At 40.7% G+C, this 26,582-nt stretch overlaps 1 protein-coding gene across 2 annotated transcripts in view; it reads right to left on the reverse strand.

Annotated features, from left to right (window-relative positions):
* Positions 1-10,447, reverse strand: part of MYOM1 (myomesin 1) — a 122,331-nt gene extending 111,884 nt beyond the window's left edge. Inside the window, exons 1-2 of one of the 2 annotated variants that reach the window (XM_070778874.1) lie at positions 10,263-10,447; positions 5,759-6,083 (exon numbers count right to left, since the gene is read on the reverse strand). In XM_070778874.1, coding sequence (XP_070634975.1) covers positions 5,759-6,060 — 302 coding nt within the window. In that variant the 5' untranslated portion in view covers positions 6,061-6,083; positions 10,263-10,447. The remainder of the gene's footprint in view (positions 1-5,758; positions 6,084-10,262) is intronic. The other variant, XM_019986555.2, reaches the window with a different exon arrangement.
* Positions 10,448-26,582: the final 16,135 nt, after the last annotated feature.

The raw sequence follows: 26,582 nt of genomic DNA on the forward strand, positions 1-26,582 counted from the left end.
GTGCAAGAGAAGGTAGATTTCAAACAAAAAGCCTTAACTTTCCATAATAATATCATTTGTTCCAACAGAAAACTTACTTTTTATCCTCTGTGTGCACAATTCTATTCTTGATGCTGGTGTGGGAGGGGGATATGAAGATTACATATTAAATTAAAGACTTGTTTTCTGAGACCTTTACTGTCTAGTAGGGTTGCAAATGCTACCAGCCTGATGCGTTGTGTTACATCAATCAAAGGAGAAAGGATGGAAGGACAGAAGGCAGGCAGGCAGATAAGCAGAAAGAGCAGAGCAAACAAAGTTGAATTTACAGGCTTGGAGACAATTTCTGTCTGCGGCTATCAGGGAAGCCTTTGTGGAAGAGCTGGACATTGAAAGACGGGTAGGTCATCCCAGCATGACACCGAGGTGTTTGCAAAAGCTTGAAAACAGAAGCTCCATTTTCATTTCTTACTTATCTATACGTTGCCACTAGACTTTACTGAGTGGCCACAATAGAGCTGAACTCACTTTTATTATTCTACCATTTTTCCTGTAAAACTGCCTCTCTCTATATATTTACAACTTGGCACTGCTGTATATGGGCTTCCCTGGTGGCTCAGACGGTAAGAACTCACCTGCAATGAGGGAGATCTGGGTTAAATCCTTGGGTTGGGAAGATTCCCTGGAGGAGGCCAAGGCAACCCAGTATTCTTGCCTGGAAAATCCCATGGACCGAGGAGCCTGGTGGGGTACAGTCCATGGGGTCGCAAAGACGTGGACATGACTGAGGAACTGAGCACTGAGCACTTATCAACTATTAGCTGGATCCTCATTTGAGGTGCTCTTGCTTTCTCCTCTTTCACCCAGAAAGGCTGGTATGGAAAAGGTCAAGTCTGCACCACTGGTTCCCTTGGGCTCTCAGAGCTTGGGGATCTCTGCGGGGAGGCTCAGTTACACCCATTGCTTGGCCAACAGTGAACAGAGCTACTGTTTCACCTCTGGGTGCTGGGACGTGACTGCATGGCCCTTCCTCCACCTTTGGCTACTCACTCTATTCCTACTCCTTAAGGGGACATGTCTTCCTTCTCACAGCCTGATTCACCTGCCTACAAAAAATTAATGCCATTTTGGGGTATCTTATATCGTCAAAACTTGTATTTGGCCTGCAAAAGAGACTGATGGGTAGTATTTTCAATGTAAACAAAACAAAGGAGGCAGAGAGTTGAAGCCTGTCTTTCTGGGCCTTGTTATCTGTGGAAGGAAGGACTTGAATTAGATGAGCTTTTAGTCTCTTCCTGCTTTAGCATTCCACAGTTCTATGGAGCTATGACAAACTGCCAATTGTATGAAAAACTGGTATTGCCAGGAGTGCTACTTCTAGTTCTCTCTTCAAACAAGCCAGTGAGAGTTGAAAATTGATGCACAGTGAATGCTACCCTCTGTGGACTCAGGGTTTGTTTGGAGGATTCAGAACACAGACCAGTTGCCTTTTAAAGAAGTAAGACTGACAACAAACAGGCCCATTTCTAGGGGGATAAAAGAATAACTGGCTTTCTGTTTTCCTTGGATTTTCCCCAGACCTTCTCCTACCAAATAGGAAGTAATATGGCTCATCACTTTCTTGGTACTTAAATTCTGGAAGACAAATCCCAGAACGCTACATTTTCTACCCAGGAACTATGGTGCCTTTTCCTTATATATGATAGTTAGATCTTTCTTTAGAGAAGAGGCTATATTTTAATACTTCTTGATTTAGTTGCTAAGTTGTATCTGACTCTTTGTGATCCCGTGGACTGTAGCCTACCAGGTTTCTCTGTCCATGGGATTTCCCAGGCAAGAATACTGGAGTGGGTTACCATTTCCTTCTCCAGGGGATCTTCCCAACCCAGGGATTGAACCCTGGTCTCCTGCATTGCAGGTAGATTATTTTCTGACTGAGCCACCAGGGAAGCACTGTAAGGGCTGGATTTTAATCTGCTTAGAATCAGACAATAGGTGTCTACCATAACCTCAGAGGGTTGAGAGACTCATCATCCAAGAAATATGCTGTGTTGTCCTCTGGAAGTTATTCATTTTACTTATCAAGCATAACAGAATCGTTCTTTTTTCTTCCCATCTTATTCAAAAGAGAGGATTTTGAAAACATTGGTTTCTATATACCACATTCCCTGTAAACATCTGCCTTATTTCATCCTAATTCCCTATAATATTGGCCCTAGGAAGGGATCATCAGCTCACACACTGGGCTGATATTTATATGTAGATTTTCTAGTGCAGTAGTGGTGACCTTTGTTGAGTCACAGAGTTCTCTGACAATATGATGAAAGCTAGGGTCTATCTCAGCAAAAAAAAAAAAAAAATCATCTGGACCTAATTATACATATAATTTCAGATCATCCAAAACTCTGTTGAAACCTATCCACAAACAGAGGCTAAGAACTCTTGCACAATGGTTGCAAAGTGGTCATGAGTACCGTTTCTCCTTTAATCTCTAATAGTATTTGTGAATTATTAACATAAAAGAATAGTCTTGTATCATTTTTGTTTTCCTGAATCACTTTCTTTAATTTAGTTTTTTCCTAACTGTGACTAAGAACAAAGGCATTTAGAATAAGCCTTCCAGAACTTATTTTACAACTCTTGGCTCAGAATGCAGTTGGTAACCGATCTGAGCTAAAACCACAGTGACACTGAACAAGCCATTGTTCTTAAGATTTAACTGAGGTCAGCCAAGCTGTGGGCACATATAAATCCCCATAGTTTCCACTTTACTACCAGGACATCTAACTACAAAGAGAGGCTAAAAATGGATCAGGCCCAGTATTCACATACATTCCACAGAGCTGCATTTCCAACTCCACACCGGTTTTAATTAACAACACTCTTCACAACCCCAAGAGAAAGATTTCATTTAGCAGGGAAAAGTTGCTCCATTTTGAAAAATAAAAAATATAACCTGAAAGAATTATAAAGATTTTGAAATGCTCAAAGAATATTATCTGCACCTGTTAGCTCTAGGTCTAAAAAAAGAAAAACTAAAATACCCCCAGGATTAGGTTAGATTTATTTTCTTTTACATTGCATTACACAAAGGAAAAAATATTGGCATCTTCCCTTCTTTTTAGATCCACATTTCTACTAGTAAGTGGAGTTGTTCAAACATACCAAGCCATTAATAAATACCTATCTACCTACATAAATACTTAAATAGCAAGAAGGAACAAGATGCAAGGTTGACCATAGAAATAATTATAGTTCCACTTCCTACAGAAAGTTTATTATCTGAAGTTGTTTATAACTAAAATGGCTAAGTTTTCCAAAGACAAAATAGAGCAAATTTTTTCTGGATAAAATACAAAGATGCTCAAAGGTTCAATTAATAATGTTTGATATGATTTATCAGATTGTAAATAAATATGAATGGTGCTTATATGGTTAAAAGAAGAATTTAGGAATAGAATTTAAGAAATAAAACTCTCTTTAACAAATTCATAAAACTCTATAGACTCTACAGCATCAGGGGAATGTAATGAGTATACATGAGTTAGCTTAACAATTGTAATGAAAACACTCATTTTCTACATTTTCTATAGATTCAGCACAGATGGACCAGGAAAATGGATATTTAAAACATAATCCTCTCTATTACAAGACAGCTGCTTTCCTAAGTGAGATCCTTAAACATATGTATGGAACATTCTTCAGAAGAACACATGGTACTATCACATAGCACGGTGCCCATTCCTGTCTCGTTTGGAAAGCAGGTCATTTGAAACAAGGGCCAAAAGAAATGAATTCACCTCCTCCTTGACAATATTTCCATATTTGCGGCCAATTCGAGGTCCTCATGAATATCCCATGGCGCACATAACCCATGAAAAGTGGGATTGAAGAATGATCCTATTCCATTTTAAGTGGAATTTCAGAATGTTGCCGTCACACATTCCAGGTAAACTCCAGAGACTTTGGTACTGGATGTGCAGAAGCTCCCAGGAGGTCGGCGCCGCACCCCCAAAGCACAGCTGTACATCAGGTGCTGATTAACCCACAGGGATACAGGAGTTTCTGCCTTCAGAACCAGTCCTTACTTCTGTTCATACAAACCACTGTATTATTTCCTCAATCACTTTTCTAATTCCTAGAAGTAAACACCTCTCCCAGCTACCCTGACAGATATTTTGTGGACATAAATTGTATAAGACTTAAAATAACATCTGTTTATAACAAATAATGCAATATATGCCAGACAGAGGAGATCTGAGGCAGCAGCTGGTAACTGACCACACAGCCCAGGAATTCGTACGTTTGGAAGTTCAACAATCCTTTCTGTGGACTATAGATAGACATTTAATAAAATCACATGAATCTTGCAAGTGTTTTTTAATCTCCATGACACATTTCACTCAGGATACTGAGAAAATAAAAACTGGCTTGGACTGAGAAGGTACGGATCCAGCCAGCATTCATCAGGCTGGAACAAGACACAGAGAAGCCAACCTCGGGGTTCACAGGAAAACACTTCTCCTGGTGACACTCCTCTGCATGACCACAGACTCACCGAGAAACTTTCTTCTCCAATATCAAAGATTATAAGCAGGTTTGTTGTTTGAAATTTTTTTAGGAAGAATGAGAGATTGCCTCTTTGCATGGAGGACCTCAGAAGCAGATTCAGTTCTCAGCCCATGTGCTGGGCTCCTAAGCGATTTCTAGATACAACAGTCCTCATTTATCTCAACTCAACTGTTTCCAAAGCAACAGGACACTGATTCACTTTTTAGACCAGACCTGCATCTAAATCCCACTCATCCTAGAATACTACTGAAACCCTCTTTTTCTTTTCTTTTTTTAAACTTTTAAATTTGTTTTGGGGTATGGCTGATTAACAGTGTTGTGATAGTTTTGTGTGAACAGCAAAGGGACTCAGCCATACATATACATGTATCCACTCTCCCCCAACCTCCCTCCCACCCAGGCTGCCGCATAACACTGAGTCGAGTTCCATGTGCCATACAGTAGGACCTTGTTGGTTATCTGTTTTAAATATAGCAGTGTGTACATGTCCATCCCAAACTCCCTATCTCTTCCCCCTATTCTCCCCCTGGGCAACCATAAGCTTATTTTCAAAGCCTGTGAGTCTGTGAAAGTCTCACTTTTCCTCTAGTGTGGGGTCTCCCTCATGGCAATGGGTTGATAAATATAATTCTGTCAGAATATAGGTTTGTTCCTGGTATTGTTAAGCTGACTGAGATAGGGCCATGTTTTTATAAAAATGCTCCGGCTAAAGAAAATATTTGCTGCTTGAATTTTGATGCTAGCTTTCAGACACAGAAAGAATAGAACACATCTCTGCTGCAGTTTGGGCTCCTGTGGTCTGTGAATTTTAAATCCTTTTCTCATCTAAGTTGAAAGTTGAGAGGGCCTGGAAACCTGCTGTGAGTGTCGGAAATGTGATTTCTCAACTTTGCTGCTGCTGAATGTTGAACACAACCTGTGGCAAAACTTCTCTGCTTCTAGCAATATCGCAGTTGGCAATTCAAGCAAGACACCCCAGGGCGACTGCGAAGCTCTTTGTGAAACTCAGGTAAGCAAGGGAAAGGGGAATCCAAGACATAAATCCCAGGCCTTCCAAACAGATGGTTTGACCTTGCTCCACACCTGGTTTAAAGGTAGGGCTGCCAGACCCACGAAGAAATGAAAATGTAACCTGGGGCCTAAGGTGGGGGTGGGGTATTCAGAGAGCATGGCTTTGCCCCGCGTTTGTAAGGCTGCTTTCACATACCCGTGGGAGTAGCCATAGTCATAGGCTGATGCCGCCTTGTGACTGGCTGCAGACGACAGGGCAAATTCGGAGGCCCGGGAGGCCTGATGCTGGTAGGATGCGGCGGACGCCTGGCTGAAGGCCGCTGACTCCTGACGGTGGGCAGCGGATGAGCGGCTGCTGTAGGCAGTGGAGCCATGGGTGTAGATGGCTGAGCTTTTCTTTTCCTGCTGGTACTGGCTCATGGTGGTGCTGAGGTCCCTGTTGCGGTAGCTGCGGTCATAGTGCTGGTGAAGTTTCTGATAAAACGGCAGAGACATCATGTGCCCCCAGGGATCCAGGCAAGCTGTGAGAAAGTAACAGGTTTGAGGTGAACTGGTGGTTCAGAGGTTAAAGCGTCTGCCTATAATGTGGGAAACCTGGGTTCAATCCCTGGGTCAGGAAGATCCCCTGGAGAAGGAAATGGCAACCCACTCCAGTATTCTTGCCTGGAGAATCCCATGGACAGAGGAGCCTGGTGGGCTACAGTCCACGGGGTCGCAAAGAGTGCGGCACGACTGAGCAACTTCACTTCACTTAAGGAACTAACTCTCCAGAACAAGACATCTAAATCAGTAGGTGAAAATTACTACCCTTTTATTTCTTCCAAAGAGTAAGTGGAAAATAATGTGAAGGTTAGTTTAGCTGTTTACTCAATTAACTCCCTGCTTCACAGCCCTGATGTACCTCCTTCTATCATTGTGCTGCCTTCTTTTTAAATACCTGGAGATCTTTACAAACTTTCCCCGTTGTGCTATTTCAATGGATATATGTGGATACACGTAAATGTGCTGTCGTGTCCAACTCTCTGCAACCCCGTGAACTGTAGTCCACCAAGCTCCTCTGTCCATAAGATTTCCCAGGCAAGAATACTGGAGTGGGTTGTCATTTTCTTCTCCAGGGGATCTTCCTGACCCAGGGATCAAACCCAGGTCTCCTGCTCCTCCTACACTGGCAGGCAGATTCTTTATCACTGTACCACCTGGAAGCCCACTTTAATAATATATATTTCAAATTTTCTGGCACTTCCTTCTGATGGGGACTTTACCTGAGAGATTGTGTAATAATGGAGAGTCTGTGTCCAGCCAATGTGGTTTTTATTCAGCAAATAATTACTGAGCACCTACATTGAGCCTGGTACTATTCCTGACCAGGAGATAGATGAACAAAACAACAAAATTCCTGCTCTATATAGATAACCCTATATAGAATCTTATATTCTATTGCAAGTGATGATGGACAAATAGAGAAAATAAAGTGTAAGGTATATTAGAACCTGCTTAATGCTATAGAGAAGAATAAAACAGGAATGTGGAATGGGATGCTTTTAACAGCATCATCAGGGATAATGGTGATGACTGAGCATGAAGGTGACACCTGAGCATGAGAATATCTGGGACGGGAGAAGCATTCTGGATGGAAGACCACTGCACAGGCACTGGGGGGCTGTGAGCCTGCCTGTTGCATTGTACTCCAGGAAAGGCCAGTTGGCCAGTGAAGCTGTGAGGAGTGAAAGGGTGCAGAGAGAGGTACAGAAGATGATGTCAGGGAGTGGGGAGGGAGGAGGGAAGTGTCCTACAGGTAGTGTAAGGACTTCGACTTTTATTCTGAAAGGAGTAAGGAACCATTGGAAGGTTCTGAGCTGAGAAACACTCTTGCTGAGTCTGAGAATAGACTGTTGAGGGACAAGAGTGAAAGCCAGGAGGCCAATGAGAAGGCTGCCATGGACTGAGTTGTATCTCCCCAAATCCGTATTTGAAGTCCTAACCTCGTGACTGGATTTAGAGATAGGATCTTTACAGAAGAAATGAAGTTACATTGAGGTTCTTAGGATAGGTTCTAATCCAATAGGACATGATTGCCATCGTTATAAGAAGAGGAAATCAGGACACAGATATGTACGTATGCAGAGGGAAGACACGAGAAGATGGACTATCCGCAAGCCAGGGAGAGAGACCTCAGAAAAGACCAACCCAGCTGACTCTTTGATCTCAGATTTCTAACCTCCGGAATTGTGAGAAGATAAGTTTCTGTTGTTTAAACCACCTGGTCTCTGGTGCTTTGTTACGGCAACCCTACTGCGATAGTCCAGGCTAAAGATTATAGTGGTAGCAGTGAAATGTGAGAAGGGATCCAACTCTGCATATTTTGTGGGTAGAATCAAAAGTACTTGCTGAAAGTTCTGGAATAGGGTATGAAAGAGAGAGAGGAGTAAGTGACAGCTCCAAGGACTTTGCCTAAGTAACTGGAAGATTAAAGCTGCTGTGAACTGAGATGAGCAGGATTGTAAGAAAACAGCAGTTTGGGATGGAAGAGCAGGAACCTGGTTTGAGACATTTTACATTTGAGATATCTGCTAGACACCCAAGTGGCGAGATAAGGTGGGATGTTGGACATGTGACTCAGGAATACAGGGTAAAGGTCCAGGATGGAGACCTACATTTGGGACTCACCAGCATATAGATAGTATACAGTCCCCCCCCCCCAAAAAAAGATGAGAATGAAAGTCCTAGGACGGATCCTGGAGGATGCTTATATTGCCATTTAACAAGCCCTCTCAAATCTCACAAATGGTTCAAAAAGATGGTGTCAAACCAGAAAAATTCCATTAAGAATATAAAGCCTCCTAGTCTTCCTGTATTAAAGAAGAAAGTCAGTTAGCAGTATAGCAGTTTGCATTGTGAATTTGAGCTAACAGTCCTACTGAAAATGAAAGATGGGTTTGCTTAGCATAGAGAGGGGAGACTTCAGATTGCATTATCTTTCTTTAGAAATCTGTCCTCTGACTGGAGCCTATCAACCATACTAATAACCCTGGATGAAGTAATAGTTTTATGAAAGCCACCCCCTTCCATCATTAATGCTTTTGTGCATGTCCTAAATTTTTTACATGTAAAATCAGTTGTAATCAATTTTTCAAATTGATTCTAAATTCTAAATGATTCTAAATTGATTCTAAAATTCTAAATGAGGACTGAATCTTTCTAAACTTGCTACATTTTTTGGGGTCAAGCTTAAAATCTTTTTATTTGAAGTGAAAAGTAGGCATGTATTCCCTAGAGAAGAAAATCCAGCAAACTTCACTCCAGAAATATTTATGTTAAGGCTCATGGAAGATATCAGTCTACATGGCATTTCCCAGGAGGAAAAAAATAGCTACCAGCAAACAACTTTTGCTTCAACCCTTAAATAGACTGTTATTTTCTATTTTAAAATATACAGAATAATGATCAAGTATAATGAATAATCATTAGATTAATTTTTATAGAAAAAAGTGTAGACTATATTAATATAGAAGTATATGATATTAGGCATTTATAAAGCTATTTGGCAAATTTGCATAATGATACATAGTATACTGCAACACAGAAAATGTTATTTGAATGATGTCCAAATAAACAATGAATGACCTTCTTGTGTATTATAAGCTAAATTCAGAACCCAAATAACTTGAAATGCTGTTAATTTTCACAAAATAAAATCTTTAAATGTCTTGCCTCAATTCTATTTTCCATTCTCTTTATTTCTGTTTTCCCCCAATATATTTACTTTTAATAGTACTGAATATTCCAAGCACAGAGATAATATATTGCAAGTAAACAGGTTTTGACATTACGTCAACAGAGCTGGTTGTCACAGCTCTGACCTCTGGAACGAAGGTACAACTACCTTCTCTTCATTAAGTAAGTAAGGATTATCCCCCAACATATGACAGCTAGGGTGCGTTGGGAGGAAAGATGGTTTGGTTGTCTTCCATTCCTTTAAGACCTGTGGTTTTTTTTTTTTCCTCCCTGAAAATAATTTGGGAATTTAGGAAGAAACACTAACTCCATAGTTGTATTGTGACACAATACTTTTATATAGGAGTTAGGGGCTGAAAGCTATAAAAATTCTTCACTGAAAGTTGTGAACTTTAGGGTCATGATGCAGGGATCTGCGTTGCCTCTGAAATACTGCTTAGCCATTTTCCAATTAGAAACACCCCCAATGCACCCTTACATTTATCCACATGGCATTGTCGGGGCAAAAATCACTGAATTAGAAACTTGAGACTTCAGAGTTAACCTACTCCTTTTGATCAAATTTGTAATCAGGCAGTACTGTAGGCTTATGGAGAATGGAAAACACATGATTTCCTGTTTCCTCACCCATTTCAGATTTCAACCAAACCGCCGAACTGTAACTTGGAAAGAGTACTTGACTCATGCTTACAGTTCTATCTGAGACAGCTACAGTTTTTTATAGCTCCAGGAACAGTAGCTTAATTTTAAAAGAATCCACTGATCTGAGAGAAGGGCTGTGCCAGCACAAACTGGCACCCTGCTGCTCACATTCCTTCCCTGGAGCTCCACTTTCCTATTTCTCTGCTATTCTGACATCTCTTAGAGAAAACTGCTGAGCTCAGAAGACAGAAACCACACACACCGCAGTGCTGTTGAGCACATAAAACATCAAGTGCACTCTTCTGCCTCAAGGTCACACTTACCAGTTTGCAAAGGATTGATGGTGGTAGTAATGTTCCGATGTGACGGTGGGTGCTGGATGAGACAGTGAAAAACCCACGTAGGTCGAATCCAAGAAAAAGTTAAGAGTCAGGGCTAAAAAGACAGGACCCTGGGGGCCAGTTCAAAAATAATGCATGTGGTCAGGCAGTAGAATGTCAGAGCCACACAGCCAGCCTTTTATGGCTAAGAGAGTAGATAAATATAGCAGCAAATGGGGATTGCAGTCCTGAACGGAAAGGAAGAGGAAGGCCCTGGCAGGTAGCTGCCACAGTAATATATTGACATGCATGCCAGTCGGTGGGTCTGGTCTGATTAAGCTCAATGTAGGGCTTTTATTTAGCTATATGAGTTATTTTCAACATCATTTTACCACAGCATATTTAAAAGTGTAATAGAAAGAGTAGTTTGTGTTATGAGCTAAAAATAGGTGTAGTAATCTGATTCCCAAAATGAACTTCATGGAATTTTAATACCAAGATATGGTTCTGAATGTGCTGTTCATAATCCATGAGCAATACATTTAGGAGACACAACGTGAAGAAAGAACAGGGGGCTGACTAGAGGCAAGCAGGGAAGACATGGGTTACATGTGGTGGAAACTTTGCCTTGATGATACCAAGTCACTATTTCTCTCATTTCAGGAAAATTTACCAAGTAGGTCATAGTACAGCTTGAATCTTTGATTCCCTATTCATTAACTGAAGCCTTTAAGAAGCAGCATCTTTTACCTTATCTAAAGTCAGAGTATGGTCACTCTATCTAACAAGAGATTCTCTTTCTTTGATTTTACACCATTTCACAAATTCAGAGGTGATGTTACCTGGTGTCAAGAACTTGCACTTTGGAGTCAGACCAAAACTTGGTTCTAGGCCGTCGATGGCACTTAATAGTCATGTAACTTTAAGCAGTTTATTTCTCCTTACGCTTCATTTTCTTTCTCTATAAAATGGGAATGTGTGTGAAGTCGCTCAGTCGTGTCCGACTCTTTGTGACCCATGGACTGTAGCCCACCAGGCTCCTCTGTCCATGGGATTCTCCAGGCAAGAATACTGGAGTGGGTTGCCATTTCCTTCTCCAGGGGATCTTCCTGATCCAGGGATTGAACCCGGGTCTCCCACATTGTAGGCAGACGCTTTACCATTTGAGCCACCAGGGAAGACATAAAATCGGAAGTATACCATCTAAATTATGGGACTGCTGTGGAGATCAATAATGCAGAAAAAACGCTTAATCTAGTTATTGCATCAAATGAAGACTTAGTAAATATCAACTGCTGTTACTGGTAGTAATAATTTGAAAGCTCATTGTTCAGAATATATGTACTAAGCATATATTCTGTGTGATATTAGATGTGATTCATGTGATATTACATCAACTTAACACAGATAGCTTGTATCTATCAAAATGTTAAACAGACCCACTATTGTAGCCTGCTTTATAATTCCTTTCTTGATGATAACTACAATTAACACTGTTGAGAACCTACCAAGTGCCAGACACTCTGATAGGCACTGTACATACATGATCTCATTTAATTCTCATATTATCCTGTGATGTAGGTATCATATCTCCCATAGCTAAAGAAACTGAGGCTTCGAGATATAAAGTCATTTACCAATGAGAACGCAGTTAGTACATGACATAAATGCCCTGCATTCAGAGATATTTGGATTCCAAAGGTCATGCACATTTTGTCATGGATTGCCTTAGCCTCTTTCCAATGACATTTTGTCTATAAGAAACTAGGTATTTTCAAATGGTCTTTCAAGTGCAATACAGGTCTCCACTCATAACTGAGGGTCAACTTGTAAGCTACCCAATCAATGTATGTAAAAGAATATATTTCACTTAGTCTTGATCAAATTCAATCCAGCATTTAACTAAATACACCTCTAGCTATTATGCATAAGAACATTTTTGCTGTCTGGAATCCATAGGAGAATTTTCCAAGCTTTATGTTCTCCAAGTATCCATTTGCTCTCTAAACATCCAATACATAATCACACTGATTCTTCCAAGTTTTACCCACCAGCCATTGTAATGGTTCCCAGTGAGTCATTTCTCTAGGGAACATGGTAAGTTGCTTCAAATCTCCTTGAAATAAAGAGAAAAAGTAAGCAAAAATAAGAGATAAATATCCAAAATACCAGCTAATATTTATTTAATAAGCATTTGCTCTATGCTAAGTATTAATATTAACTGCTTTATAATATTTTATCATAACACATAAAAACACTTCATTGATTACGATTTAGAGAGATTAATATTCTTAAAGTAACACAACTAGAATGTGACAGAAATTCAAACCCAGGTCTGTTCTACATAGAGTCCAGCCTCCTATATATATCATACCATACTTTCAACCATTTAACTCTGTGTGTGTGTGTGTGTGTGTGTGTGTGTGTGTGTGTGTAGATACATAGGTAGAGTATGCCAATAATCTCCATTAGAAGTAAGAACTTTTACCAAAGAGTCATAGTTATAGTTCCCATATGACACACAACTATTAGGTCAAGATTTGCTGGCTACATATATCAACACATTAAAATATTTACTGAACTTTAATCCCTGTTAAGAAGACAAAATGACAGAAGTTCACATACACTTGTGGAAAAACGAAAATATCATTTATCCATTGATACTAAGGATCCAAGTGAAAATCAAATAGTCAATTTTAAACAAATGTACAACAAGATTTGGCAAAAGAAGTATAAGCTAGAGCCAAGCAAGTCTCTGGAGGAGTGGAGTTTCTGCTGCAGCACCATATGGATTCAGCCTTTTCTCACAACATATTTTGGGTTTCCCTGGTGGCTCAGACAGTAAAGAATCTGCCTGCAATGTAGGAGACCTGGGTTCAATCCCTGGGTTGGGAAGATCCCCTGGAGAAGGGAATGCCAACCTACTCTAGTATTTTTGCCTGGAGAATTCCAGAGGAGCCTGGCAGACTACAGTCCATGGAGTCACAGAGTCAGACATGACTGAACATGCATGCATGCATATGCATATGCATTGGAAGCATAACAAAATATTTATCCAAAATATAAATATCCAGATAATAAAATACCTACTGTGGTGTACTGCATAATAAAACTAAAGACAAAAAATTAGTGGTGCTTTGACAAATCAATACTTGTGACTTAATCAAATTCCCTTAAAGATGGTAGTGGTGGTTTAGTTACTAAGTCGTGTCCGACTCTTGTGACCCCATGGATTTTGTAGCCCACCAGGCTCCTCTGACATGGGATTTTTCCAGGCAAGAATACTGGAGTGGGTTGCCATTGCCTTCTCCAGGGGATCTTCCCAATTCAGGGATAGAACCAGAGTTTCCTGTACTGCAGGTGGTATCCTGCATTAATCTGACTTAATCATGATGCCCTTTCAGATGTGTGATTATTTTGAAAACTTAATGGAATGTTGCTACCGCTAAGTCACTTCAGTTGTGTCCGACTCTGTGAGACCCCATAGACAGCGGCCCACCAGGCGCTGCCGTCCCTGGGATTCTCCAGGCAAGAACACTGGAGTGGGTTGCCATTTCCTTCTCCAGTGCATGAAAGTGAAAAGTGAAAGTGAAGTCGCTCAGTCGTGTCCGACTGTTCTCGACCCCATGGACTGCCGCCTACCAGGCTCCTCCGCCCATGGGATTTTCCAGGCAAGAGTACTGGAATGGGTTGCCATTGCCTTCTCCAATGGAATGTTAATCTATTGTTAATTTCAAATTTCCCAGAAAAACATCTAATGCAAAAGACTTTTTAAAAAGCATATAACTATACAAGTCTGAAGATTTAAAACATATTTGTTTCCAGAATTATAATTAGTTTTTTAAGAAAGCAGTTTTAAAGTAGATACATCCTCTCTTCAAACTAACTGTAAGGGCTGTTTTGTGGTTTAGTCGCTCAGTCGTGTCCAACTCTTTTGCAGCCCTATGGACTGTAGCCCACCAGGCTTCTCTGTCTATGGGATTTTCCAGGCAAGAATACTGGAGTGGGTTACCATCTCCTCCTACAGAGGATCTTCCCAACTCACAGATCAAACCTACGTCTCCTGCATTGCTAGGCAGATTCTTTACCATTGAGCCACCACAGTGTTAATATTTTTATGTGTGAAGCGAAGAGTTTAACCAACTGCAGTGTACCCTAAAAGCCAAAATAAATGTACAAATTATATTTAGGCACCTAGAAATTTTGTTTTACAGTAGAAGAGGAAACAGCAGCAAATTATTATTCTATACATGAGGGAATAAAAAAATATTCTTTAGAAATAATGTAAACCAAAACAAACAAAAACTAAATTCCAGCTGAAATCAAGAAAGTTTATTTAAGTTGCTGGGGGTCTTAGTTAACAAATAAAACCCATGATTCAATAGTATGGGAAAAGAAAGACCTATATTTATTCAGTTCGATTCATAAAGCATTTATTGAAAACCCAATAATGTATCATGCACTGTGCTATGGTTCAGAGGTGACTAACTCATGTTCCCAAAGTAGCCACTGTGTAGTTGGGTAGATAAAGATTACTTACAAATAACTATAGTACCATATGATAGATGAAATGATGAACACAGCATATGAGGAAAATGTGAATGGTTGTTGTATCTGTACAAAACAAAACCAAAAGAATTCTCCTTTAAAAGATAGGAATCAGGGACTTCCCTGGTAGTCCCGTGGCTAAGACTCCATGCTGCCAATGCAGGGGGCCCAGGTTTGATCCCTGGTCAGGAAACTATTAATAGATCTCTCGTGCCTCAACTAAAGATACCTCATGCTGCAACTAAAACCTGGCACAGCCAAATAAATAAATATCTTTAAAAAAAATAAAATATAGGAATTAAAGGAGAAAATCAAATATATCACTCATTGCTCACCTATTATGCAAAGCACATGCTAGGTACAGGGAAGCAAAATGACGGACACAGGCCCTGTGGTCGAGAATTTCTAAATACAAAGCAATTTCTCCAATACAAATGCTTTTAACAGAAGGCGAAGCTTAGTTAGATTATTCAGTGAGCTCATAAACTAATTGTACCCTTCCTATCTCAGAGTTGCCTAATTAAAAAGTATATATATATACAGACATTTGGCATCTAGTCCTTTGTTCACTGAGTGACTTTGGAAAGACATTTCCCCTCTCTGAAGCTCTATATTCTTGCCTATAAAATAAAGAGTTGAACAAGAATATCTCTAAGGTGTTTTCTAGACCAAACCAGATAAACTCTAAGGTGTTTCTATCCATCCAAAAAGTAGTTGTTCTTTTTTTTTGCCCACTTCGTAAGCTGACTAGTAACATCCTATGTGAAGCAGTTTTGAAGGGAATAAAAATAAACCCTCCTGCCTCCAAGAATTCTGCTTCTATCTGTTCACTCACGTCTGAAATGCTCTCTCCTGAGAGTGTCATTGTATGAATTTAAATCCCAATTATATTGAAAATGACCCAGAAAGACATTTCAGCACATGATCAGTTAAGTCTTTGTGTGACAGGACAGAGTCTCAGTTTTCTTGTGAACAGAGTGGTGAGAACAGAGGGGAGAGGAGATGGTTAAAAAGGACTAGAGGAGGGGACCAAGGGTTCTTATCAGAAGCTAGATGTCATCTAGTTATGAAATGAGCTCGATCTAAAGTAGATGAACTAGATCTAGGTCTAAAAATTAGATCTAATTCTAATTTTGCCTATATCTGGGCAATAGCCAAATTAAGCCAATGCTGTCAATGTCTTATCTCAGGACCCACGGCTGTAAGAAGCCCATGTGAGCTCCCACCCAGGCTAAGGATGGGGAAGAATTGCTGGGACTGACAGCTGATTCTGAAAGGGATTAATCCTGTGATGTGAAGCACTAGCAGAAGAGCTGCTGGGATAAATCCCTACCTCCTGCTCAGACCCCTCTCTACTGTCCTGTCCCCCAGACTAGACTCCAGGCGACCAGGAACCAGACACATAACTCCACAGTGGTCTTGGTTTTCTGTGGAATGCTGCACTTGTGGCTGTAGAAATGAAATTTCTATTCTTTACCAGTTGCCCTAGTTACCTCTCCTTAATTCCCTCCCCCATCACAAGAACCTTCATCTTGCTTATCCAAACCCTCTTCCTCTGTATTTTTTTAATAATTAGTGTCAAGAATTGTGAAGGCATACAATAAATATTCAGCCTAAAAAGGAATGAGATCCTGATTCAAGCTCACAACATGGAGGAACCTTGAAGACATCATGTTGAGTGAAATAAGTCAGACGCTAAAGGACAAATATTGTATGACTCCACTTAGGTGAGGTTCATTGGGTAGTTAAACAGAGACAGAAAGTAAATGGTGGTTACCACTGGCTTGTGGGGAGGGGAATGAGATGTTTAATGGGCAGAGTTTCAATATGGAATGATGAAAAAGTTGTGAAGAGGGATGGTGCTGATGGTTGTACAACAATGTAAATGTGCTAACGTCACCGAACTGCACACTTAAAAATGGTTAAAATGGTAAACTTTATGCTATGTATATTTTCCCACACACACACAAAACTGAAAGGTCAGCAATTTTACCCTGCTTATAAAGCTAACAAACTAACCTGCTACAGTTTCATTGATGCAACAAGACAGGGGACTCCTGTTCAGAGTTAGAGAACTTTATTAGAATTGATGCTTTTGAACTGTGGTATTGGAGAAGACTCTTGAGAGTCTCTTGGACTAAAAGGAGATCCAACCAGTCCCTCCTAAAGGAAATCAGTCCTGAGTGTTCATTGGAAGGACTGACGCTGAAGCTGAAGCTCCAATACTTTGGCTACCTGATGTGAAGAACTGACTCATTTGAAAAGACCCTGATGCTGGGAAAGATTGAAGGCGGGAGGAGAAGGGGACAACAGAGGGGAGATGGTTGGATGGCATCACTGACTCGATGGACATGAGTCTGAGTGAACTCCTGGAGTTGGTGATGGACAGGGAGGCCTGGCGTGCTGCAGTCCATGGCGTTGCAAAGAGTCGGACACGACTGAGCTGAACTGATTACTCACAGCAATTAAAAGCTGGCATCAGCACATTCTTTACTGGTTTGACTCACCCCCCTGTTCTCACAGGGCAACATGAAGAGGGCCAGGTGACACCTGCACACACACTGGGTTGCATCATGAGAGTGGAACTTTGAGCTTAGGGAACCCAAATATTTTATAAGCAGGAAGCATGCCTGTTCTTTCCTCCAGAGGCAGACATTTTCTTTACTGTATGTGGAGAGGGGCCATGCCTGCCTTTGCCACAGAGGAAGACACTTTCTCTACCTTCAAACATCCCTGAAAAGACAGCTTGGAACCAAGGGAAGCCAAGGGCTTGCTTGCAAAACGTGCTGAAACATGACTAATGCATGAGAATCGTCTCCCAGAAATCAACATATGTTATTCTTACCAAAAAAAAAGTTTTTTTTTAAAGTGAGAAACAGACTAGAGAGCAACAGATATGAATCTCTGGTTTCAATTTATCTTGAATTTCTCTGTAACATTTTTATGGAAGTGTAATTTGCATGCCATAAAATTTATTGATTTTGAGAGTAAAATTCAATAAGTTTTAGTAAACTTATACAGTTGTGCAACCATTACCAAAATTCGGTTTTAAAATACTTGGACTCTGTGGGAGAGGGCGAGGGTGGGATGATTTGGGAGAATAGCATTGAAACATGTATAATATCATATATGAAATGCCAGTCCAGGTTCGATGCATGATACAGGATGCTCAGGGCTGGTGCACTGGGATGACCCAGAGGGATGGTATGGGCAGGGAAGTGGAAGGGGGGTTCAGGATGGGGAACACGTGTACACCCGTGGCGGATTCATGCTGATATATGGCAAAACCAATACAATATTGTAAAGTAATTAGCCTCCAATTAAAATAAATATTAAAAATAAAATAAAATACTTCTTCAGAAAAGTTCCTTCATGTCAGTTTGCAGTCAGCCTGTGGTCCCTTCCACAACTCAGGCAACCAGTGACCTTTCTGTCCTTATAGTTTAGCCTTTTCCAGAAATTTCATACAAACGGAATTATATAATATGTAGTCTTTGGGTCTGTTTTTTTTAACCTAGCCAGATGTTTTTGAGATTCAGATATGTTGTTGCATGATTCAGCAGCCTACTATTTTTTATGCTGAGAAGTACTTTGTTAAAAGATACACCACGGTGAGCTTCCCTGGTGGTCCAGTGGTTAAGAATCCACCTGCCTATGCAGGAGACACATGTTTGATGCGTGGTGTGGGGAGATTCCACATACCATGGAGCAACTAAGCCCGTGCCCCACAGTCACTGAGCCTGTGCTCTAGAGCCTGAGCCACACTACCAAGCCTGTGTGCTGCAACTGAAGCCCGTGCATCCTAGAGCCAGTGCTACGCAGCAAGAGAAACCACCGCAATGAAAGCCTGAGCACCACAACTAGAGTGGCCCCTGCTTGCTACTAGAGAAAGCCTGCACGCAGCAAAGACGACCCAGACTAGCCAAAAAAAAATTTTTTATAAAATAAATAAATGTTTTAAAAGATACTCCATGTTTTGCTTATCTGTTCATTAACAAATCAACTTTGCATTGTGTCCAGTTTGGAGCTAGTATGAATAATGTTATCTTGAATTTTAAAATCTATTTTCCTTATATAGTTAACCATATTTGGTGTGATAGATAACAGAGCATCAAAACACTGCCCAAAAAGTATTGCTATCTAACACTTACTTACTGCTTCCCTGCCAGGTGGTACTAAAAATTGCTTTATACATCTTAACTTTTTTCCTGACAACAGTCTACAAGGTAGGTACTATTATTATAATACCCTTTCACTGATGAGGAAAAACTGAGTACAGAGAAGTTCAGTAAGTTCTCTGGGCACACAACTGAAATGTGTTAAAGCTAGGATTCAAATTCAGATAATCCAGATCCAGAGTTCATATGTTAACCAGCACACAATAGTCTCTTATGATCAAAACAAACCAATTTTAACAAATTCTATAACTTCCTCCATTTTTTAATATGCTGCTGCTACTGCTGCTAAGTCGCTTCAGTCGTGTTCGACTCTGTGCGACCCCATAGACGGCAGCCCACCAGGCTCCTCCATCCCTGGGATTCTCCAGGCAAGAACACTGGAGTGGGTTGCTATTTCCTTCTGCTATGCATGAAAGTGAAAAGTGAAAGTGAAGTTGCTCAGTGGTGTCTGACTCTTAGCGACCCCATAGACTGCAGCCCACCAGGCTTCTCTGCCCTTAGGTACCACTTTTATATTTGAGGCAGGCATATGTCTCCAAGTGTTAATTATGTTCTGTGTTCCCTTATTTTCTTTCATACCCTAAGAGATCCCTTGCCTTCCCAAGTCTACAATGAAGCTGAAACAAAGATGCAAAAACAAAACAGCACTTCAGACTTAGTTTCAAATACAAGCTTACAGAGCTAGCTTTTCCTGTCTTGCTCACTAGGTAAAACTGAACCTAGGAAAAAGAAGAGGGAAAAGACAGGGTGGCCACTAGAACAGGAAAGCAAGGACCAATAGAAGGGATGGGGTGATCCTCAACCAGGAAGGAAATGGACCTTTGCTGGAAAGATCAAGGAAGTGGACATAAAGACGGAATAATTTTCCTTAAAAATGGGAGACATTAAATGAAGGAGTGAGTGAAAGTGAAAGTCGCTCAATCGTGTTTGACTCTTTGTGACCCCATGGACTATACAGTCCATGGAATTCTCCAGGCCAGGATACTGGAGTGGGTAGCCTTTTCCTTCTCAAAGGGATCTTCCCAACCCAGGGATTGAACCCAGGTCTCCCGCATTGCAGGATGATTCTTTACCAGCTGAGCCACAAAGGAAGCCCAAGAACACTGGAGTGGGTAGCCTATCCCTTCTCCAGTGGATCTTCCGGATCCAGGAATTGATCTAGGGTCTCCTGCACTGCAGGCGGATTCTTTACCAACTGAGCTATCAGGGAAGCCCTTAAGTGAGGGAAGCCAGTCACAGTAGACACATGTTGTATGATACTATCTATATGTGTTGCTGAGGTCAAATTCAAGGTAGAATAGTAGTTGACAGACTTGGGTGATGGAGTGGGGGAAATGGGGTGTTATCATTTAATGGGTAGAAAGTTTCGGTTGAACATGATGAAAAAGTTCTGGAGCTGGATGGTGATGAAGGCTGCACAGCAATGTGAATGTGCTTAATGCCGCTGAACTGTTCACTTGAAAACAGTTAAGGTGGTAAGTTTTATGCTAGGTGTATTTCACTACAAGTTTTAAAAATGGATTCTTCTAATTTGCTACTGTTCAGCATGGACAGCCCACCTTCAGCAGTCCTGAATATTGATAACCCCTCTCCCCTCAACAGAGATGGGAGACTTGACCACCTGGTCAGGGGAGAACATGACGGAAGACCTGTGACTCTCCAAAGAGGGAAATCAGCAGTCCCGGTTAGGACTCTCTCAATGAAGCAGCAACGGATACACCACCATCACACCTAGTTCTTGTCAACTATAAACACTACATTCTACTTTGTCTACAGATGTCTACAAATTCACTCGCAATGCAGGAGACACAGGAGATTCAGGTTCAATCCCTGGGTCAGGAAGATCCCCTAGAAGAGGGCAAGGCAACCCACTCCAGTATTCTTGCCTGGAGAATCCCATGGACAGAAAAGCCTGATGGGCTACAGTCCACAGGGTAGTATAGTGCATCAAATATAAACAGTACATTCTACTTTGTCTATAGGGGCTTCCCTGGTGGTTCAGATGGTGAGGAATTCACCTGCAATGCAGGAGACCCAGATTCAATTCCTGGGTCAGGAAGATACCCTGGAGATGGAAATGGCTACCCACTCCAGTATTCTTGCCTGGAGAATTCCAAGGACAGAGGAGCCTGGCGGGCTACAGTCCATGGGGTCACAAACAGTCGGACATGACTGAGTGACTAAACAACCTTCTATAACAATTAGTGAATGCCTTGTACTATTCCACCATAACTGGTTACCAAGTCTCTAGGTGTTGGCCACATGGCTATTTCCAGTTATTCACCAAAAATAGAAGTTAGAAACTAAGAATTAAGAGCATCTCCATTTTCAACTCAGCTCTTCTACCACATCTATGTATGTGTTCCCTTCAGAGATAGCCTTTTAACCGATCCCTGGCTCTGTTCTGTCATAGTTCCCCTAATGGAGTTGAATGGAAGAGTGGTTCTCCATCCTGGCTACACATTAGAATCACCTGAGGAGCTTTTAAGCCACACACAGCCTCAGCCCATATTCCAGGACAATTAACTCTTCATCTCTGGGCATGGGAAAATGAGTATTTTTAAAAGCTCCTAAATGATTCTAATATGCAGCCCTAGAGGAAAAATAATCTCCTAGGTCTCTTTCAGTTCTAAAATAATGAAAGCCTCTGAATTAAAAAGAGAGCTATAAACATTTTGTACAAAGTTTTCCTTTCAATGACCTCTTTGGAAGTATTGATATTTCCCCAGAAAGGGACTATAAATTGAAGGGTATGTTTTGTGAGAGTATTACTTGGAATAATTAGGCTAATCTATATAATGCCACCTGGGCTTCCCTGGTGGCTTAGTGGTAAAAAAAATTCACTCGAAATGCAGGAGACACAAGAGATTCGGGTTCTATCCCTGCATCAGGAAGATCCCCTAGAAGAGGGCATGGCAAACCACTCCAATATTCTTCCCTGGAGAATCCCATGGACAGAAAAGCCTCATGGGCTACAGTCTAGGGTAGCAAAGAGTCAAACACTGAATGAGCATAAATGTACATACCAAATATGACCACCTACCAAATATGAGTGTACTTTTTCTTCATTGCTCCAACAATATTGGAATGTGTAATTTTATTTTAGCAAGTTTAACAGATGTGAAATATATCTCATAGCTATTTTTTATATTTGTTGTTTGGTTGTGCCAGGTCTTAGTTGTGACATGCGTGCTCTGAGTTGTGGCATGTGGGATCTAGTTCATTGACCGAGGATCAAACTCAGGCCCTCTCCACTGGGAGCTTGGAGTTTTAAGTATTGGACCACCAAGGAAGTCCCTCTTATAGCTATTTTTAAATGCATTTTTAAAATTCATGGTGAGCGGAGCATTTCCTTCAATGTTATCTAACTATATGGTTTTCTCCTTGTGTGAGCTCTCTTTTGATATCTGCCATATCAAAGAGATATGTTATTTTTCTTGAGGTCATTATTGGTTATTTTTCTTGAGGTCATTATTAATCTGTTAAATAATAATAAAATAAATGATAATTTTAAATAAGATAAAATAGCTACCATTAACAAAAGATCTACAGTGTGTTAGATACTGTATTGTGCTTTACACATATTATTTCTTACAAAAATTCTACAAAGCAGTTATCATCCCCAAGTTGTAAATGAGAAAACTAAGGTCCAGAGGATAACATTACAAAAGCTAGCCAAGGTCACATAGATAGCAAATAGCAGAACTGAGATTTGAACCCAGCTCCATCTGGCTTTAATGCTCCATTCTCCTTATTGAACAAAAAGCCAACTTATTAGTCTCTCAGTCATGTCTGATTCTTTGTGACCCCATGGACTGTAGCCCATCAGGTTCTTCTGTCCATGGGATTTCCCAGGAAAGAATATTGGAGTGGGTTGCCATGCCCTTCTCCAAGGGATCTTCCTGACCCATGGATCAAACCTAGGTCTCCTGAAATGCAAGTGGACTCTTTACCACTTGAGCCACCAGGGAAGCCCTCTTTATTGGACAGGAAACCACCTAATGCCTGCCCTGCTCTCTGCACCTGTTGATATTTTGCACCATGTGATCCTGACAAGTGATGGGTCAGTTCAGACCCAAAGGTAACTGGTGTATATCCTGGCCAGCAACTTACTACACTACATGATCTGGGCACAAAGGTGAGTCAGGCCAATCACATTCCTAGCTTGCAAATTTGACTTTGGAAATACTGAGTATCAACATACTTATTAGAAGGAGCAAAAGTCAAAAATGGCTGAACCAAAAGATGCCATGGGTATACCTGGAGTCAGAGAAGTCATGACAAGCTGAAATTATGAGGGATGAGAAACTAAAATTAGCAGAGAAAGGCAATTGGTAAAGGAGAAAACACAGGAGATGCTCTTAAAGCAACAGGTCACTCAGAGAACAATCATTTGGCCCATGAGAGAAAAACAAGAGTCAATCCTTCAGGTTATCTGTTTTCATTAACCATCAGCTTAGATCCAGTTCATTATATCCCTAAAAAAATGTACCATTTTTCTAGAGCTAACTGGAACATATCTCTCTTCCTTATTATCATATAAGCCAAAACAAAATCCTTTTTATTAATTTAAAAATATTCTAGATAGTAAGTTTTTCTCATATTTGTCACAGAATGCTTTCGATTCTTTCTTTGCTTTACTTCATTATATTTTGACTTTCATAAAAGTGGAATCACCAATCTTACAATCAGTAACACTTTCACTAGTCAAAAGCTTATATTTGTGCAACTGAAGTCACAGAAAGCAAATTTGTGGTTGTCTGACTGTGGGGGAAGGGAGAAGTGGGAGGGGTTATGAAGGATGGATCACCAATGGGCCTGTGGAAACCTTGGGGGTGATGGATCTGCTCAGACTGGAAGTAAGGAGACCAGTTAAAAGTCTATTGCAGAAATCTAGGCTTGAGAGAGGTTGAGTGAAAGTCACTCAGTTGTGTCTGACTTTTTGAGACCCCATGGACTATAGAGTCCATGGAATTCTCCAGGCCAGAATACTGGAGTGGGTAGCCTTTCCCTTCTCCAGGGGATCTTCCCAAGGGAAGGAAACCCAGGGATTGAACCCAACCTTCCCAGGGATTAAACCCAGGTCTCCTGCATTGCGGGCGGATTCTTTACCAGCTGAGCCACAAGAGAAGCCCTGTGAGAGAGGTTACCTTGTACCAAAATGCTCCTTGGATTAAGGAATGTGCTTGTGTGCTCCGTCACTCAGTTGTGTCAAACTCTTTACCACCCCATGGACTGTAGCCCACCAGGCTCTTCTGTCCATGTGATTTTCCAGGCAAGAATACCAAAGTGGACTACAGTTTCCTACTCCAGAGGATCTTCCTGACCCAAGGATTAAACCCTCATCTCCTGTGGTTCCTGCATTGGCAGGCAGATTCTTTACCACTGAGCGACCTGGAAAGCCCTAGGAGCCATGAGGGTATCTCTGTATTTAATAGAAGAAGAGGGAGAAGATAACATAAGGGCAGATGCTGGCTGATGGGCAAATGTGGTTGCTGTGGGAGCCTGTAATAGTCACTTTTTTTTCTCATTGACTCAGAAGTAATGTCATGGACTGAGAGCAAGGATGCTGGGCGGGGGCAGGAGGGAAGGTGTGAGAAGACAGAAGTTATAAAACTGACACTGAAGAGATTGGGAGTATGAAAGAAATAGACAAATGTTAGACAAATGTTATTTGTATCTAGATATCATCAAGGGGCCACTTGAGGTCTGTGGTCATCAGTTAAAGTGTAGCTGAATTCAGCAATTCAGTGTACCTCCAGCCAGGTAAATAAAACATTGGTACATTAGTCAGGTTAGGTTAACTGCTGGACAAACTCCAAATTTCAGTGCCCTAACCAACCACAGTTGATTTTTCACTAAGAAATTTACATGGATTATTTCACCTAATCCATACAATGGTTGAATAAAATGGATACTATTACTATGCCCTTTTCCAGATGAAGAAACTAGAGAATTAACTGAACTAAGGCTAATAATTTTTGTCTTAGGTGTTAGTTTTATTTGGGGGTATTTTTAAAAGCTTGCCCCATAATATTAAGAAAATATAATCTGGTCATTATATTCATTTACAAACTATTATTAGAATTAACTTCATTAGGCTATGTATTTCAAAATAGTTTACGGTATGAGGAATCTTTGTCTTTTAACAGTTGGAGCAACATTTCTTCAATTAATTACCAGAGTCAGGTAACTTATTTTCTAGGTAATCCTTATCTTTTACTTTGGTTTGGCTTATTTATATTCTTTAACATCTTGTTCAGTATTTTAATTTTTCTAAGCATTTATCTATCTTATTTTTTCATATTTAGTAATATGGAAGTAATACCTTTCCTCAAATAGTCTTAGTTCAACTTTACGTTATTTCTTTTATGTCATTCCTGAATTTAGAAATAATTGTGATTTCCTTTAAAAAATAAAAAGCAATTATTTATGTAGAAGTTTCCATGCGCTTGAAGCTGGAATCAAGACCGCGGGGAGAAATCTCAATAACCTCAGATATGTGGATGACACCACCCTTACGGCAGAAAGTGAAGAGGAACTAAAAAGCCTCTTGATGAAAGTAAAAGAGGAGAGTGAAAAAGTTGGCTTATAGCTCAACACTCAGAAAACTAAGATCGTGGCACCTGGTCCCATCACTTCATGGGAAATAGATGGGGAAACAGTGGAAACAGTGGCTGACTTTATTTTGGGGGGCTCCAAAATCACTGCAGATGGTGACTGCAGCCCTGAAATTAAAAGACGCTTACTCCTTGGAAGGAAAGTTATGACCAACCTAGACAGCATATTAAAAAGCAGAGATATTACTTTGCCAACAAAGGTCTGTCTAGTCAAGGCTATGGTTTTTCCAGTGGTCATGTATGGATGGATATGAGAGTTGGACTGTGAAGAAGGCTGAGTGCCGAAGAATTGATGCTTTTGAACTGTGGTGTTGGAGAAGACTCTTGAGAGTCCCTTGGACTTCGAGGAGATCCAACCAGTCCATCCTAAAGGAGACCAGTCCTGGGTGTTCGTTGGAAGGACTGATGCTGAGGCTGAAACTCCAATATTTTGGCCACCTCATGCGAAGAGCTGACTCATTGGAAAAGACCCTGATGCTGGGAGGGATTGGGGGCAGGAGGGGACAACAGAGGATGAGATGGCTGAATGGCATCACCAACTCAATGCACATGAGTTTGGGTGAACTCCAGGAGTTGGTGATGGACAGGGAGGCCTGGTGTGCTGCGATTCATGGGGTTGCAAAGAGTCAGACACGACTGAGTGACTGAACTGAACTGAACTTTAAAGCTAATACAGATTAAACACCTTTACTTCATTTAAAAGAAAGGAGCTCCTCCTACTGTTTTCCTAAATTAATACCAATTGTTACATTCTATTTCATGGACAAAGAATCTGAATTTCACTTAAGTAGGTGAAACCAGAACATAAGCCATGCCTCTTAACATTCAAATGTTTCTTACATGCAACAAAAATTGCAAGTGATCATTAGGAAATTGCTTTAGGTAGTAAACACCAAGGGTCAATTCAGCTATGCTTCTTTGTTGTTTGGGTATGGAGTTTCCCTCCTTGAACCAAAGAAGAGAGAACAGTATTGTAA

Source organism: Bos indicus, chromosome 24 (assembly GCF_029378745.1).
Source record: "Bos indicus isolate NIAB-ARS_2022 breed Sahiwal x Tharparkar chromosome 24, NIAB-ARS_B.indTharparkar_mat_pri_1.0, whole genome shotgun sequence".
Classification (NCBI taxonomy): domain Eukaryota; kingdom Metazoa; phylum Chordata; class Mammalia; order Artiodactyla; family Bovidae; genus Bos; species Bos indicus.